This window comes from Xenopus laevis, chromosome 9_10L (genome assembly GCF_017654675.1).
Source record: "Xenopus laevis strain J_2021 chromosome 9_10L, Xenopus_laevis_v10.1, whole genome shotgun sequence".
Classification (NCBI taxonomy): Eukaryota; Metazoa; Chordata; class Amphibia; order Anura; family Pipidae; genus Xenopus; species Xenopus laevis.
Window position 1 is genome coordinate 84,277,982 of NC_054387.1, and position 17,513 is coordinate 84,295,494.

The 17,513-nt window shown below is 37.6% G+C and overlaps 1 protein-coding gene across 1 annotated transcript in view; it reads left to right on the forward strand.

Annotated features, from left to right (window-relative positions):
* Nucleotides 1-2,008: 2,008 nt before the first annotated feature.
* LOC108701422 overlaps nucleotides 2,009-17,513 on the forward strand; it is a 98,898-nt gene continuing 83,393 nt past the window's right edge. Inside the window, exons 1-3 of the mRNA XM_018236080.2 lie at nucleotides 2,009-2,788; nucleotides 10,542-10,635; nucleotides 17,277-17,403. Of these exons, the coding sequence (XP_018091569.1) occupies nucleotides 2,720-2,788; nucleotides 10,542-10,635; nucleotides 17,277-17,403 (290 nt within the window). The 5' untranslated portion in view covers nucleotides 2,009-2,719. The remainder of the gene's footprint in view (nucleotides 2,789-10,541; nucleotides 10,636-17,276; nucleotides 17,404-17,513) is intronic.

The window sequence follows — 17,513 nt, forward strand, 5'->3', positions numbered from 1 at the left end:
TTACATACAATTGTAAAACACCATAAATATTGATACCAAGGGTCTACTGAACAGTTTGATGCCCAATATGCATAGATATACCAAGGCAGCTGGCATGTGCGGACCCCAAATAAAAATAGTGAATATGAGTTTTCTCTGCTGCCGATTCGCCTTCTGTGAACATAGACCCTTGACTTCATATTATGTGCCTCAAGACCCTCCTAACAGCAATGTTAGGACCATATATTTTTGGAAAGTGCACATTCTGACGACTCCAACAAAGATAACGACGACTTTCTACACGAAACTACCAAACTGCAAAGCTTTTCCAAACATATACGTTTTTACAACATTTCTGAAAATCGCCTAAAAATGTTGCAGTCTGCCGCATTTATCACAGACAATGTTTTACGTACAAAGAAAAATCTCTCTAAATATGGACGTCAGAGGTCTAATAAATAGTTTGATGCCCAATATGAATAGATTTACCAAAGTATGTGTTGTGTATGGACCCCAAATGAAAAACGTGCCTATCAAATTTCACGCTAGCCAACTAAGCTGCAGAAAAGAGAACCCTAACTGTACGTTATGTGCCGTAAGACCTCCAAACTGTAAAAAGACCCCCAGAAACCCATATATTTTTGGAAAGCACATATTTTGGCGGATCAAACTAAGTAAAATCTATCTTTCTATACCAAAGCACCAAAAAGCAAAACTATACTAAAGATACATAAGGAACAATAATGCAGGGATAAAATTGCAATAAAACCACAAAAATAGCGTAAATCAATGAAATAACAAAATAATTGTTCTGACAGCGTAATTAGTGGCCGAAATCGATTATCTAATAGTCACGCTGCCAAAATAACACGTTTTTAGGCAAAAAAAACAAAAGATAACAGTACAATGAATTCGTAAAAAAAAAAACACCTGTTTGTGTATACATATTTGTGCACTAATAAAAGTTATCTGAGTGTGCAAATACATGTAAATAAGTGTAAATAAGTGTAAATAACTGTACAAAAGGGACCAAGTGTGCTAAAATAAGAAACATTTTTTTAAAAAAATTCCAATCTTTACTAAAATTTATAAATGTACTGTAAGTATGTGTAGGTGCAGGTAAGTGTGTAAAAAACGTGCACTTACCGTTTTTGGAGCAGGAGAATCGCTGTCTTCTTTGGAGGAGTCCTGGCAGCGTGTCTGCAGAGTTGCTGCGCAGCAGGAAGTGCGTGGGCGGCTCTGCAGGCAGGAAGAAGGTGAGTTGAGTAGCAGACGCTCCAAGTCGGATCTGCGACAATTGAGTCACAGATCCGACTTGACAGCCCCCCAGCCTCGTTGCCTAGGGGGCTGTCTTCTCTCCCACTCTCTGCGGAGGCGGCAAAAGCCGCCAAAGCAGAGAGAGAGCTCAGCTGCTAAAGAACGTACAATGTACGTTCTTGGCAGCCTGAGCATTTGCCTGCCAGCACGTACGCCGTACGTGCTTGGCAGGCAAAGGGTTAAACAGCAAATATACAATTAGGTGCAAATTTATCAAGGGTCGAATTTCGAGTCTATGGGAGTCTCTAAAAACTCTCATATACTCCCATAAGCGTGAAATTCAGAAAAAAAGACCATCGAATCGAAATTAATTAAAATATCAGATTTTTTTAAAAATCGGGTGAATAGAATTGGCCAGCAAATTGATTTTCAAAAGCCCACCGAATGACTCCAAATTGATTCAAGGTGCTCCCCATAGGCTAAAACACAGATTCGGCAGGTTTTAGATGGCGAATGGTCGAATTTGAATTCTCAAAGGGACAGTACATGATAAATTTTAAAATTCAAATTTAGATATTTTTTTTCAACTTGAATTGAATTTGGACTATTCCCTAGTCGAATTACACTTAAATAAACTTGAAACTCGAATATTTGAATTTTCAATTCGACCCTTGATAAATCTGCCCCCTAGTTTTCATGGTAACTATCCAGCAGAGTCTCGTGGGTGTGCCTTGCCCCCCCCCCCGGAAAACATCTTCTGTGGAGGCCTGGTGTGAACAGTCCCTCCTTCAGCTCCTCTCTTGGCCCACTCGCACAGTACTTACCAGGCCACACTGTGTATTTATATCAAAAGTCAGAGCAGGGCTTGTGAGGGAATATGATAAATCATGCCCCCTTGTTGCCTCCCCCCACCCCACGACCATGGGGGCTGCTCTATAGCTAGTTATTCCACTGTAACACATGAAAATACATTGTCTTTGTAGGTGTCCCTATAAAAAAAAAAAAAGAGATTGCACAATTTTTTTCTTAACCTAATATTCACAGTCAAAGAATGTGTGGTGTGCAATAAACTGTTGACACCACACGCAGAGTGTATTTGCTCACTTCTACTATGCTAAATGTCATAGAGGGAAAAGCTAGTGTATGACTACTGGGCTTGGTAGGGGAGGGGTGGGAAAAAGGTGTGCTTTAAAGGCCACCCAGACAATGAGTAGCATCTCTCGTTATTCCAGTCTGTACTAACAGCAACACAGGCTCATTAGCAAACACTGAGCGCTGCTTTCCTTTGCCAGGCTACCAAGAAATCATCTCCTGCTGCTCTGAAATTCCCCATAGTGCTCCATTACCTTACATCAGCGGAAAAAGATGGCCTGGATATATTTTCTCACATCATTTGTTTTAATTTTTTAACACCAAATGTATCATATTTCTACATATTTATTTTTTTTAACTTAATTTTTTTCTAAACTGCACATAAAGCAAGATGGCTTCATTTTTACACCAACTCAGGGTTCTCTTATGGAAAAACTGGCTGAGCATCTTGAGGCAGCCGGTAAGTAAAAACTAGTCATTTCAGTTTACTTTTTCATTAATATTAATTCCCCATTATTACTAAGTAAAGCAGAAATATTAAAATCATGATTGATTTTGGGCTGCAGTATTACAAGAAATATCATATTTTATTATTGTGAGGAATACTATAGGTTTTGTATAGGGTATGTATGCATGTATCTATATTTGTATTTCATTGCCAGGGTAGCAGGTGTTAACCAGGTATACAATATATTTATAATACAGATAATAAAGAAAGGCATTTTAACAGCTGAAGTCAGTACTTTTTAAACAGGGAAATACATGCTGACTAGTTTTAGAAATGCAGAGGAACATTGCCCTTAAGAGTCGATGTGGGCAGTTTGTGACTTTTTTAGAAACAAAAGTTGGCATGGATCATGGATATACTTTAAAGGGGATGTAAAGTCAAAAAATACTATTGCAAACAGCTCTTCTCCACCTTAAAAGAAGCATCTTTGTAAAATACTATATAAATTCAGTGCCATTTTTATAAAATAAGCAATCTTCTGCCAGCTTTCGTCTCAAGGATGCACACTGAAATCTTTTGACAGCTTCACGGCGGGAGTAGCAATGCTTCCCTGCCCTACACAATGTAGAGCATCTGATCATTTTGCACTACTCCGGCTGTCTGGCCGTGACGCAAGGGAGAGGGAAAACGAAAGCCAGCAGAAGATTGCTTATTTTATTTTTGACTTCACATCCCCTTTAAGTGTAAATGGCCTAATAGCCGGTAAATGGCTTAATAGCCGGTGCTGCTTCAGTACTACTGAAGTTAGTGCCATCAGTTTGCTTGAGGGCATATGTTAATTGTGTCCTGTCCTTGTGACAGTCGTTCTTTAGGGACAGTTGTTCACATGAATTTAACAGTGTACACGATGACTGTGTGCTGTTAGGCTGTGATACAGTAGTGTAACTTACAAAAGAGAAGGGTTTGATCAATACACATTATCTTGTCCCTGTTTCACTAGTCATTATGCAAGTGCAAAAATAGGGTTAAAAAAAAAAAACTTTAATGGTGGTCTTATGCCTTTAAAAATGGATGGAGGTCTGGGCAATGCCTCTCTCTTTAATGTTGCAAGAAGGGGGGGGACTAAGCATGTGCAACCAGTATTTTGGTCTTCGCAACTTCGGGCGACTTCGGAAAACGAATCAATCAGAGTGCCATCCAGCCAGCGATTTTCATTTTACCTGGTGGGAAGGCAGTTCAAGGAGATTAATCGCCCCAAAGAAAATGAGATTTGTTGCCGGGGGACTAATCTCCCCGAATCTTACCGTGTGTCTCTGCCCTAAAAGCTAATGGCAGGGGAGGATTAAGCCCTTTGATACCAGTCCCTTGGTTAGGAGACACATCCCAAGAAATACTACTATGCAGGGAGGTGCCAGCCTATGAAAAATGATCAGAGGTAAAACGTTAGGAACGTAGTTTGGTGGCTTGTCAATTTAATGATCATAAATTAAAACCCCTGTTTTTGTAAATACATGCACTTGCACAGATACTAAATTACTCTCTTTGTATGTTTTCAGTTAATTTGGCCAGGTTAGTAGTACTTCCATTGTACTTTTGTATTCTGCTTAGCCATGGGGCGGGGGGGGGGCTAGAAAGACATAACAGTCTGCTTTATGCAACCCACCGACCCCTTCCACTGATTTAAATCCCCCAAAGCCTTAGACCAGGGGCCCACTCTCAGTACCAATATTCTTCATCTCCTCAATCAACTTCTATTTTCCTAGTCTTTCTTTATACTATAATCAATTATTCCATCTGTTTAGCCTCTTTGTTCTCATAGAAATAGGGAATGGCCATGAAATAGACCAAGTTTAGCAGCATGAGGTCCCACTGACACCTGGGCCCACTGGGAGTTTTCCTGGTATCCCGGTGGGCCAGTCACAGAAGTCTGCACGCAAGCTATTTGATACATGGTATATGCTCTGCTTATACTCTTATGTCTGTAAGTCAGCTTGTAGAAGCAGATCTACTGAGTAGTATGAGGCTTCATTAGCTGCTATTGTGAGGCCCCCCAAGCAGAAAAAGAACATCGATGGTTTCTAGGGAAACTAGTAATCTGCCTTTATGGGGCAATCTGGTTATGCGTGTAACAAGTTTTAATTCCACTCAATGATCTGCCCCAACAATGTGCATTGTGGTGAGGCCTGATGACTAATAACATGGTTTGTAGTTTCTGCTCTGTTCCTCTGGAAACTAGCTCTTTCCAGACCAAAATGGTTTGTTTGAATAAAGCTTGTGGAAAATATGAACCATGTGTATTCAGCTTAAAGAGATACCGATACAGATACGAAACTGTCAGGTTTCAAGTAACAATTACATTCAAACGCAGACTTAACAAAAAACTATTAACATATTAGTGTCAGTATCACTTTTAGTACTGATTGAACAGAAAGCCTGGATACTTTATTCAGATGGCATTTGTGGCATCTTCTTCTATGTTGAATAATTTAGTGGCAATGGATTTTTCTCCATTTAGCAAATGAAGGGTATATACATTTATATGTAGAATTATCCAATCCTTTTTTTACTTCATTTACAAAAAGCTAGGTGATTGAGTGAAATAATTCTAAAATATCAACAAAAACCAGCCTTGGTGTGAAACAAAGTCATTTTCAGTTAAGCAAGAAAGTAAAAAATAAAGTAAAATTCACCTACGTGTATGGTTGTAAAATTCCATGCATTTGCCTGTTTCTTAAAATAACTCACTTTACATTCTCATGGCATTGTTCTTCTTTTGTCTCTTAATCTGCAAACTGCAGAGATAAAACATGCGTAACTATAACAAAAAAACAAAAAACTATTTGATGAAGGATAAACACATTGGAATATCTTGTTACAGGGCAAGTTTAAAATCACTGTGTGAACTCAGTGTACAGCAAGGGGCCAATTTATTATGCTTTGCAAAGAGTAGAGTGAAGCATTACCAGTGATGTTGCCCAGAGCAAGCAATCAGCAAGTAGATTTCAACAGTTAAAAGCAAACATCTAATTGGGTGCTATGAGCATCATCACCGGTAATGTTTCACTCTTCTTTTTACACAGCATTATAAATAGACCCTTAGGCTAAGGCCACACTAGGCGATAGCGCCGCGATTTGACTCGCGGAGACTTGTCGCCGTGACTTTTAAGCCGCAATCGCTGGGGAAACTTTTGCGCTGGCGTCTATGGGGAATCGCGAAAAATCGCCAGCGTAAAAACACACGCGGCGATCTTTTTTCTATTGTCGCTCGAAATCGCCTAGCGAGGCAATTTCGAGCGACAGTAGAGAAAAGATCGCCGCGTGTTTTTACGCTGGCGATTTTTCGCGATTCCCCATAGACGCCAGCGCAAAAGTTTCCCCCGCGATTGCGGCTTAAAAGTCGCCGCGAGTCAAATCGCGGCGCTATCGCCTAGTGTGGCCTTAGCCTTAATTGTTTAGGTAGTTGCTTATATACCCTGTACAGCCCTGAAGGCAGTGGTGTAACCAGGCCCAGATTTGCAGCAAAACCACAAAGGCCTGGGCCAGCATGAATTAAGGGGGTGGCATGCTGCCCAGCTGCATGGGGAATTTGCTTGATTCTGGAACACTAATAGCTAGGTGCTAGTACTCCGGTATGAAAAGGATGCACATGTGTGATCCTGTGGGAGGGAGGGGGCAACAGAAGACGTGGACCTCCAGGTCCCCTTAGGGAAAATTCAGCCCTGGGTGTAACTACCAGATACACTTTCGATGGGGAACACTGTTGTATGTCAGTTCCTTCTCCTAGCCCTGTCTGCTTTCTAATTTTCTCTGCTACAAACAAACAAGCAGACAGACACACAGACAGCTTGGCAGTGGGCTGGGAGGGAAGGCTGAAGGAGAACTCACCGGGCCTTCAGAAGTTTTTTTTTTCACAGGGGGCCTGGCCCATAGTAGAAAACGCTACTGCCTGTGGGCCATATACTGCATCTTTTATCACTGTCAATGGTGATCCTTTGTTAAGAAATAAAATACATTATTTTGCACAAAGGAAAAAAGAACTTCTCAAGCAGTATCCCAGACATACCCAATCACCCATGGATGCAGGAAATTGCATTGTGCAACACTTTCTCAACCAGTAACTTTGCTTTTTAATAAAGTTACAGGCAGGTAACCAGGAGACATCAATAATGAAAGACAAGGATGACAAGTGTGATTGGTGATCCATGACAACCTGTTGCCTGAGGCAGAATCAACCTGTTGGTCAATGTTATAATAAAAAGGTATGGGATCTGTTATGTAGAAAGCTCTGAATTATGGGAAGGCAGTCTCCCATAGACTCCATTTTAATAAAATGAATTAAAAATGATTAATAACATAATTACAATTGATTAAAAACTATTTCCTTATTCTCTGTAATAATAAAACAATACCTTGTACTTGATCCCAACCAAGATATACTTAATCCTTATTGAAGGCAAATCCTATTGGGATTCATTAATGTTTAAATGATTTTTTTTAGCAGATGGGGGGATACAAATTACAGACCCCTTACCTGGAACACCCTAGGTACCAAGCATTCTGGATAACAGATAACAGATCCCATACCTGTACTGGGCTTTCTTTTATACACTGGGAAACGCTCAGTGAGTGAATTCAGAGGCATTCAAACCGGCTGAACAGAAATTCAAGTTTAAACAGAAAGTTTGTTTCTTTAAACTTCTACAGGTTCTTTTAGAGCAGGAGTGCCTATACTTTAATAATGCAAGGTCTACTTTTAGTTCTGCTGTCCCATTATGATCTACATCCATAGAACATTGTTAGCATTCTGTTCCATGGAAAATATTACTTAAATAACTTAAACACTTAAATAACTTGAACAACTATATTTCTTATGTTACCTTAACATTATATCTGAATGAAAAACATGAAACGGGAGGGTAATTTAGACAAACTGTTTGTTCACAGTGTCATGAGATCTACTGATCACCAGCTAAAGGTCTACTGGTAGATCCCGATCTACCTTTTGGGCACCCCTGTTTTAAAGGACCTGTGTAAAAATAAAAACTGGGTAAATAGATAGGCTGTGCAAAATAAAAAATGTTTCCAATATAGTTAGGCAAAAATGCAATATATAATGGCTGGAGTGACTGGATGTCTAACATAACAGAACAGGACACAACTTCCTGCTTTGCAGCTCTCTAACTCTGAGTTAGTCAGTGACGTGAATGGGGGGGCACATGGGACATAGCTGTTCAGTGCGTTTGCACAGCCTATTTATCCATTTTTATTTTTACACTGAACTGTTCCTGTAAAGGTTTTACAGACTTTGCTTTCTTATTCTAGTTTGCAATAGAATGACAGTTTCCCTTGCTCTGATGACATTTAATGTATATCCTACCAAGGTCTTCTTGTCAGTCTTAATAATCCCTTTGAATGAAACCAAGACATATGGACTAGGGTGAATGCAAAGTCATGTGGGTGTGTGATTAGCCTTAAGCAGTCGAAGATGCAAAAGACCAAAAAAAATCACTGTTCTAATAACGTGAATGGCAGAATACCAGTGAGTGTGTATAGTATAAGCATTTCACCTTCCTGAGTGAAATACAGCTAGCAATAGCACTGGGTGTTTATGACATTAGGAATGTGGTTAAAGGTCTTTTCTTGCACACAATACAAAAACATATATGTCTGTTAACATTTCTTTTTTAGTTCTTGATAGAACCTCCGGCATATAACTTTTCAAGAATTTAGCTTTTCCTTTCTCTCTCCCATACAGTATCTCAAGCAATAATTGTAACTTGAATAAATCTGTCACAGACTTTTAAAGCCTTTTAAAAAGTTGCAATAACAATGCACTTACAATGAATTTTAACAGTACAGATTCCATTTACACAACATCAGCACTTATGTCATTATGCGCATTTACTGTACTTTTTAACTCAAACTTCATTTAACAATTTCTCACCAGCAACAGTGTATATAAGATAGGCAAACACTGACTCATACTGCACAGTAATCCACCATAATGTAATATAAAATGCTCTTTGTCTCGTACACTTTGAGGTTTGAACGTATGAAAAGAAGAATTAACTTATTAAGGTATTATCACTCTTTGAGTCCTTCTAAAGCAACTCTCGATAGGGGGTCGCTGACTCTAGAAATTGTTGTAAATGATAAATTAGTTGATATATTTTACATTAGTTGATACATTTATCTTTGGCCCTGCTGTCCACAATACCCGAGTTTCATTTAATAACTGATACAATACTTGCTAATAGTGATGGGCGAATTTATCGGCAGGCGCGATTTGTAAAACCACAGCGAAAATTTGCTGGCATAAAAAAATGGACGCCGGCATCGTTTCGCGAATTTTTCGCCATTTTGAGAATTTCGCGGGAAATTCGCAAATTTTTCTGCGAAGCTTAACATCCCAAATTCGCCCATCACTAGCAATTAGTTGCTAATATTGATTTCTTAGCACAGATGGTGCTAACAGATGTAGCAACCAAACAAATTATAACAGATTAGAATCTGTACCTGAATTACTGAACTGGCAGACTGAAACACCAGGGACAGGAACATTAAACTTTAGATTAGATTTAGAAATACAGCAATTGAACAAAGTCTTTTTTTCTGGTGAGCAATCTGAAAACAACAAAATTGTTAAAATGGGAAGGTGAACAATCTCTTTAACCTGTATTCACAAGTTGACTGGGCAGCCTAGGCCACCTGGCTGGCCACAAGGCTCCACCCCCTGCATGTGCCATAACTAAGGGGAAGACAGTGGAGGAAGGGAAGAGCGCCAAAGGGGAGGGAGTTACAGGGGGAGGGGAGAGTGGCAGAGGGGAGTGGCTAGGGGTAGGCAGAAGACCCATTAACAGGTACCTGCCCAGCCCCCCTATAATTGCGCCCTAGGCAGGTGCTGCTTCTGCCTACCCCTAGTTTCGGCTCTGGGTTCATCATTAAAAATATATACTGTATGGTTAACACCAAAAAATCAACCAAAAAGTAATGTCAAGATGCTATATAATAAGCAGTATATAAGAACCAAACAGAGAGCACTCACAGTCCTTCATTAACCAAATAATTCAGTATATAGTGCTCTATCATATCAGGAGAGTATTATTAACCTTTGTATCAGTACAAAGGTACTATATATGTTAAATTGTTTCCCAGTGTCGGAATGGAATGCCAGGGGCCCACCAGAAAACTTAGACCATAGGCCCACTTTCCAAACTATTATTTCTCCTCTCCTCACTTAACCTCTTTATTCTACTAGTCTTTTATATCTACTTACTATACTCTATTCTTCCAATATTACGCCTCTTTTCCCCCCATAAATAAATAGGGAATGGCCATGAAATGGGTCAAATAGTTAGAAGCAAGAGGGCCCACTGACACCTGGGCCCACCAGGAGTTTTCCTGGTATCCCGGTGGGCAAGTCTGACACTGTTGTTTCCTATGAAAAAGTGTTCTATGAGTAATGACTTTGCACTTTTCTACCCCCTGTCTCAGAGGAAACAGCTGTAAGCCTTATATTTTAAAGCTTTACTAAATCTAGTATTCTTATTGCAAAATAAGATGGTTAGCAACCACATATTACTTTCCAGTATCTTGCATTCTGCAAATGTATCATGCCTTTCTGTTAATTGATTTTGGTTGTCTATGGCTTCCATTATTGATAGATATTGACTATATTAAATAACCTATGGTGTTTGCTAACTTACTTTTTTACTGTATTTGTAACAAAGCCATTGTTTTTTCATAAATACTTTTTTAATTGCAGGTTTGGTCTTTGGTCCTCATTTTATGGCCTGTGGTCATATTTGTAATAATTGCAATCACCCGATCAAAATTTCCTGGAGATATCCAGCCAAACTGTAAGTATTCTATGGATAAACAAAAGAAAAATTACAAAAATGTGATACCGCTAGTACATGTTTTGTCACAATACTACATTTTTTAAATAACTGAATCTGCTGAAAATCAGTGGAAAGTTAATTTCAGTTTTCGATGAAAATTCACGAAAAAATCTATTTTTGGGAAAATGTAATAATAAATAAGCGTGGAAAACCCGAGCGGGTTAGATCGGAGTTTGTAGCAGCCAATATTGAGATAAATTCGGACCTTGATAAATAACCCCCTAAATGTGTCATGTTTTAATGTGCAATTTTGTTCCTAGCACTGCATTTGCTAAAAGGAAATGAACAATAATGTACAGCTAAACTTTATACACTCCTGCAATGGTAGCACACATTCCCTAGACAGTAGTCATGTGTCATAAAATGCAATAAAAATATTTGTAGGAGCCACACACAGTATAATGCATTCAAGGAGATGTCTGACAAAGGGAGTGTTATTACACCAAAACATTAATAAATTGAGTGAGCAACAGTGAATTATGGGGGTTATTTAGTAAAATTTCTCATTTTTTAGATTAAAAAAGCTCAACCAAACTCCCATCCCTGATTGTGCTTTATCATTAAGGTAACTAATAAATTGGATCGGGAAAAAATTATTGATTAAATTAATCAGTTTTCAGGACCTGAATGTACTTGATTTAGTGTTAAGTCATACCTGGTTTTACCTTTATTATTTATAAATCTTTTGGATATTGTTAATGTGTTAAAAGGTCTGGTTATATTCAGTGGTGTAACTATAGAGGATAGTTATTATAGTGAGTTAGTATAATTGGTGGTTGAACAGAGTCTGGTAAATATGAGATCCAGAGCCATTACCGTTGGAGTGAGAGGGGGAGTCTGAGCACAAAGATAAGCATAGGGAGGATGTTAGTGAAAGAAGTTTAGAGACAGCAGGGTTGTTAAGATTGGTAAATGGCTATTGCTTATTTATTGTGTCACCTACAATTTAGGGAAGTCAAGCTATGAAAAAAACATACCAGCCATAAATACAATCCTTGCGTTATATTAAAGGGATACTGTCATGGGAAAAAACATTTTTTTCAAAATGAATCAGTTAATAGTGCTGCTCCAGCAGAATTATGTACTGAAATCCATTTCTCAAAAGAGCAAACAGGTTTTTTTATATTCAATTTTGACATCTGACATGGGGCTAGACATTTTGTCAATTTCCCAGCTGCCCCAAGTCATGTGACTTGTGCCCTGATAAACTTCAATCACTCTTTACTGTTGTACTGCAAGTTGGAGTGATATCACCCACCTCCCTTTTCCCCCCCAGCAGCCAAACAACAGAACAATGGGAAGGTAACCAGATAGCAGCTCCCTAACACAAGATAACAGCTGCCTGGTAGATCTAAGAACAGCACTCAATAGTAAAAACCCATGTCTCACTGAGACACATTCAGTTACATTGAGAAGGAAAAACAGCAGCCTGCCAGAAAGCATTTCTCTCCTAAAGTGCAGGCACAAGTCACATGACCAGGGGCAGCTGGGAAATTGACAAAATGTCTAGCCCCATGTCAGATTTCAAAATTAAATATAAAAAAAAATCTGTTTGCTCTTTCGAGAAATGGATTTCAGTGCAGAATTCTGCTGGAGCAGCACTATTAACTGATTCATTTTGAAAAAAAATTTTTTTTTCCCATGACAGTATCCCTTTAAGGAAATGTGCAAACTAAAAAAAAACAAAGTCTCAATTGGCTTTCTACCCAATGGAGGATCAACTACCATTAAAGCCCCCCACCCACCGCTTAACACCATCTCAGTGCAGGTTTCCATGTGCTAAGTATACTTCTGTTTCCCTTTTGAAAAATGACCAACTACAGTACAGGGGGCAGGTAGGTTGCATATCATATGCGGACCTTTTAATACAAAAACTGCCAATTACATCCAATTTCTATTCCTACAAATAATGAAAGATCTGAAAGTACCTTTTCAAATCTTGAATTGAAATAGTCGGTGGTAGGGGAAACAATGGCTTGTCTAGTAATACTTTACCTTGCAGAGTGATCCCCCTCTACAGCCTTAACCAGTGATGTGTCAGTAGCACATCATGACATCGCATTTCATTCCCTGGGGGATTTGTGACATATATAAAGGAACGCTTTCCATGGCTTCTAAAAGAAATGCTGTGTGCTGTAATGCTGTGTGCTGTATAATATTGTGCGTCATTAGAACAGTGGGTGAAGAGAGAAGTTAATTTAAAAAAAATGCTATCACAACTATGTAATAAATATCCCTTTGACTCAGTTAGGATGTCTTTCTCTTATGAATCCATTTTATTGTATGGCAAATATAAGCTTACGAGTGGTTCACCCAAAAAGAATAAAAGTAGCTGCTGACTACAATGTCACAATATCACAAATGCCTGTGTTTGATTACTGTTTTAAACTGATTTGGTAACTCCAATGTGCAGAGTAGAGATATGTGTTGGTTGCAAATATGTTTTTTTTTATTATACAAATTTTTTTTTTTTTAGTTTGACATTCCCTTAAGGGGCAAAATGTAGTTTGCACTTGCATCTCTGACATCTGCATATGACAGTTTTGTGGAGGGGGGTTGTTTCCAAGTAGTTTCTTGCTTGGGTTAAAAACATACAGTTTAATAGCAAGTTGTAACCCACTGCTTATTGGGATGTGTCACAATTTTTTGCGCCACTTAGAGCTCTTCCACTTCCATCTGGGACATCTGCAAGTTTTTGGGAGGGGGCTCTTTCCAGTAGCCTCTTGCTGGGTAAAAAAAAAACAAAAAACAAAAAAAGTTAATATCAAGCTGCAACTCACTGCTTATAGGAATGTGTCACCTAGTGGGTCTGGGATTGAAAGGGCTAATATGGAGTTTGACAAACTTTATGACCCAAAATTGTGATTTGCTTTAATTGTATCCTATAGTTAATGCAAATTGGTTGGACTGTTAGAACTATGAGCATTAGGCATGTTATGTTTAGTGCAGTACCTGAATTATCCAAAGACCAATGGCCAGTTGTATTTTGGAAGGCCATGCCCCCCATACTGGGGTGACCTTACATGACGAGACAGGGAAAAAAAGGATACATACCATGAACAGGGCTTAGTTGTGACTCAGCATAACACTCAGAGAAGGATTAATACACCTATTGCTGCTGAAATACAGGTGAACATTATGTTCTTGCTTGTAATTTTACAGGAGCTCTTCTAATAGCAATAACAATGATTTCCACCCTGAACAAAATTACACAAATTGTTATATTCACCATAAATCTGTTAATAAAGTATATAATCAGTAAAATAATGTGGTAAATACTACTGCAGAGAAAGTGTGGTTGAATTAGTGATGCATCTCATTTTAATTAATATTATCTATTGAAAAAAACATTATACATTATGAAAGGGGTTGCAGGAGACTCACCATAAACAGCCAATGTTAGTATACACTGCTGTTCTATACAAAGCTGGTCTGACCAGTGCAGCAAGATGCATATCATGTTGCCTGCGAATTTATGCCAAACCTGCAGCATTCCTGGGGTAGATAATAAAATGAGTTGAAATCATGCAGCTACTGTAGCGTTTAAGCCTTAACTGGGAAATGTATTTCAGTTCATAAATAGGAGCAACAATATGCATATCATGGTGCAACATTCTTCATAAAATACTTAAATTACATTGTACATTTTACAAAGACCTGCATGGAATGATACTAGAGTAGTAGTGGTGTTGAAATATAAATATATTGAATATCCTCATATTTTACATTAGGAGGTACATTATTTATTAAAATACACAAGATTCAATGAGTCATGTGACAGAAATTACATCACTACACCATTTACAAGGATAGAATTTAAAAGATATTCATGACTACTTGTGTATTAGGGTAGGACTACATGAACGTTTTCGACAGGTTTTAGCGGGAGTATTTATGGATTCATACTATTTCCAGCTTTGGAGTATAATAAATCTTGAAAAATTCAAGTTTATTTTTAACCCAAAAATGCAAATTTTGACTGGAAAAATACCATCGAAAACTCAAATTTTTCGGGTAAAAAACAACTCGACCTTTAATAAATAATCCCCTTCATCTTGTGCACTTTTAAACAATGTATGACTTTTATTATATACTTTTAAAAGTTAGCTGCACCTGCAAAGTTCAGGTGTTTTAAACAAAAAAAGGAGTAAAAATGATAAATTGGTAACAAATATACCAGAAGCCAAGTGCTGGGAATGACATTATCATAAAATGATATTTAAAATAGTGTTACTAATACAACTTTTTTGTTGCTGTTGAGAAAAGCAGCCTAACCACAAACGTCACACAAGGAAATAGGTTATGTTTTCTGTCTCCCCAATCTAGAAAAGCAGCAGTATCAAATCTCAGACCACAGATTGTTTCCCATTAAGGATTAAGAAAATTAATATAAAAATGGCACACCTACATGTTTGATACTTGGAATTGTAGCTTTGTGCTCTTGTCAGATTACACAGTTATATATGATGTTATTATATCAAATAATCTAAGAAGATGATCTATAAGTAGTTGGAACAAATAGTGGAATATTACTGTGAGAATTATAAATGACATACAGTGCACCTCTTCCTTTCTAAAGATTGGTCCATTTTGCAAGATACACAAACACTGTAGATTTGATAAATTCCAGTAATGGAAAAGATTTTGCAATTTCAACTAAGGGCGTATTAGAATAACTTCTTCGGATAAGTGTTAAAAATTCCTAAATGTCATCCTCTTCAGTCACATTCTCTTACCATCAAAAGTAGACACATAATTAGGGCTATGGCAGGATTACCTCCTAACAGATATAACTACTGCCACATAATCGCTTAAAGAACTTCTTAAAAGAATTGCAGCATCAGAAAAAAATCCTATAGAATTATGTTATTTATTACCCTGTCAGTTCTAGCAGCTCACAGGTAAATCTGGCTGCCTACTTGGTGTCTTTTCGCCAAAGTAAATTGACTCCCCCTACATTAAAAGTTATTATCGAAGTAAATTGTAGACATTCATATTTCATCACTCCTTTCTCTACATAATCAGTGTGCAGAGCTTATACTGCAGAATTTTTAGCATATACTGCCAAGAAATTAAAACTGCAGATCTAAAGACAATAAAAAAACTTAAGAACATAAGACTGTGTTTTCATTCTAAAAATATATACATTGAACAGATTCTCCTTGCATAAATGTTTCTATGAATGATTTAAGAAGGAGGCAGTACAATTAAAGTGATATGCTTTGGACTCATAATAGACTTTGGACTCATAATAGACTCATAAAGCAAATTTTCAGGAAAATGTAATAATAAATAAGCGTTAAAAACACGAGCGGGTTGGATCGAAGTTTGTAGCAGCCGATATTGAGATAAATTCGGACCTTGATAAATAACCCCCTAAGAGTACAATAGAACCCCCATTTTAGCTTTTTCAGGGGACCAGAAAAAAATGGTGTAAATTCAGGGAAATACATTTTGTAGTATATATTGAAGGGACCACAAAAAAGTAGTGTAAACTGAGGGGAAACTTAAAATCAGGGTATCTAAAATGGTTTTCAATTTTTATTTTGTTGTGCTTTTTTAATTTATTGAGCTTTTTGTTCAGCAGCTATCCAACATGGGATTGAAGCAACTGTCTGGTTGTTAAATGGGTGGTTCACCTTTAAGTTAACTGTTATTATGTTATAGAATGGGCAATTCTAAGCAACTTTTCAATTGGTCTTTATTATTTATTTTGTAACATTCCAGGAATTTTTGGCTTGCATATATTACACCGTATTTAAACATCAGGAAGGTAAACATGGTGCCAATTATGCATTCCTTTTTAGAAAAAAATGTATTTATGCTGCGCGCAATGACCATAATGAAAAAAAAACAGGTTATTCACAGGGCAGACAGGATTCTAACTTGAGAGTTCTCTTGCACTTAATTGGTCTTCATTATTTATTTTGTATAGTTTCTGAATTATTTGCTTTCTTCTTCTAACTCTTTCCAGCTTTCAAAGGGGGGTCACTGACCCTGTCTAAAATCAAATGCTCTGTAAGGCTTCAAATTTATTGTTACTACTAATTTTTATTTCTCATCTTTCCATTCAGACCATCCCCTATTAATATTCCATATTCTCATAAAAATCAATGCATGGTTGCTAGGGTAATTTGGACCCTAGCAACCAGTTTACTGACATTGCAAACTGGAGAGCTGCTGAATATAAAACAAAATAACCCAAAAACCACAAATAATAAACAATTAAAACCAATTGCAAATTGTCTCAGAATATTGCTCTATACAGTCTACATATAAATTAAAAAATAACAGTACTATAACTTCACAGAAAAATGGTTTTCTGGCTGCTGGGGTTAGTGACCCTCGTTGAACAGCTGGAATAACCTTGGAGAAGCAGATGATTAAAAACTATGAAATTAAGACCAACTGAAAAGCTGCTAAGTATAGGACATTCTATAATATACTAATAGTTAACTTAAAAGCGAACAACCCCTTTTAATGACAGTTCCTGGTGAGGCTTTTTCACTGTTATTGTTCACTTGTTATTCTTATCACGGCTCAGGTATTCCCAAATGGGAAAATGGTTTCCCCTCTAATTCATTACTTTTTATTTGCAGGCTACTTGGCTCCGCGCAACCTGCAGAGCACAGGGATGGTACCCTTTCTTCAGAACTTCCTCTGTGAGACAGGTTGTCAAAAAATGTCCTACCTGCCTACTACAATATTTACTAGCACAACAAGCAGGTAAGTGGAATGGTGTCACGACATAATTTTAGTAACACAAAAATATCCGCATTGTATGTAGGTAGTACGTTAAGACATAAGAATCAATACCTTAGCAAAAATCAGTAGGA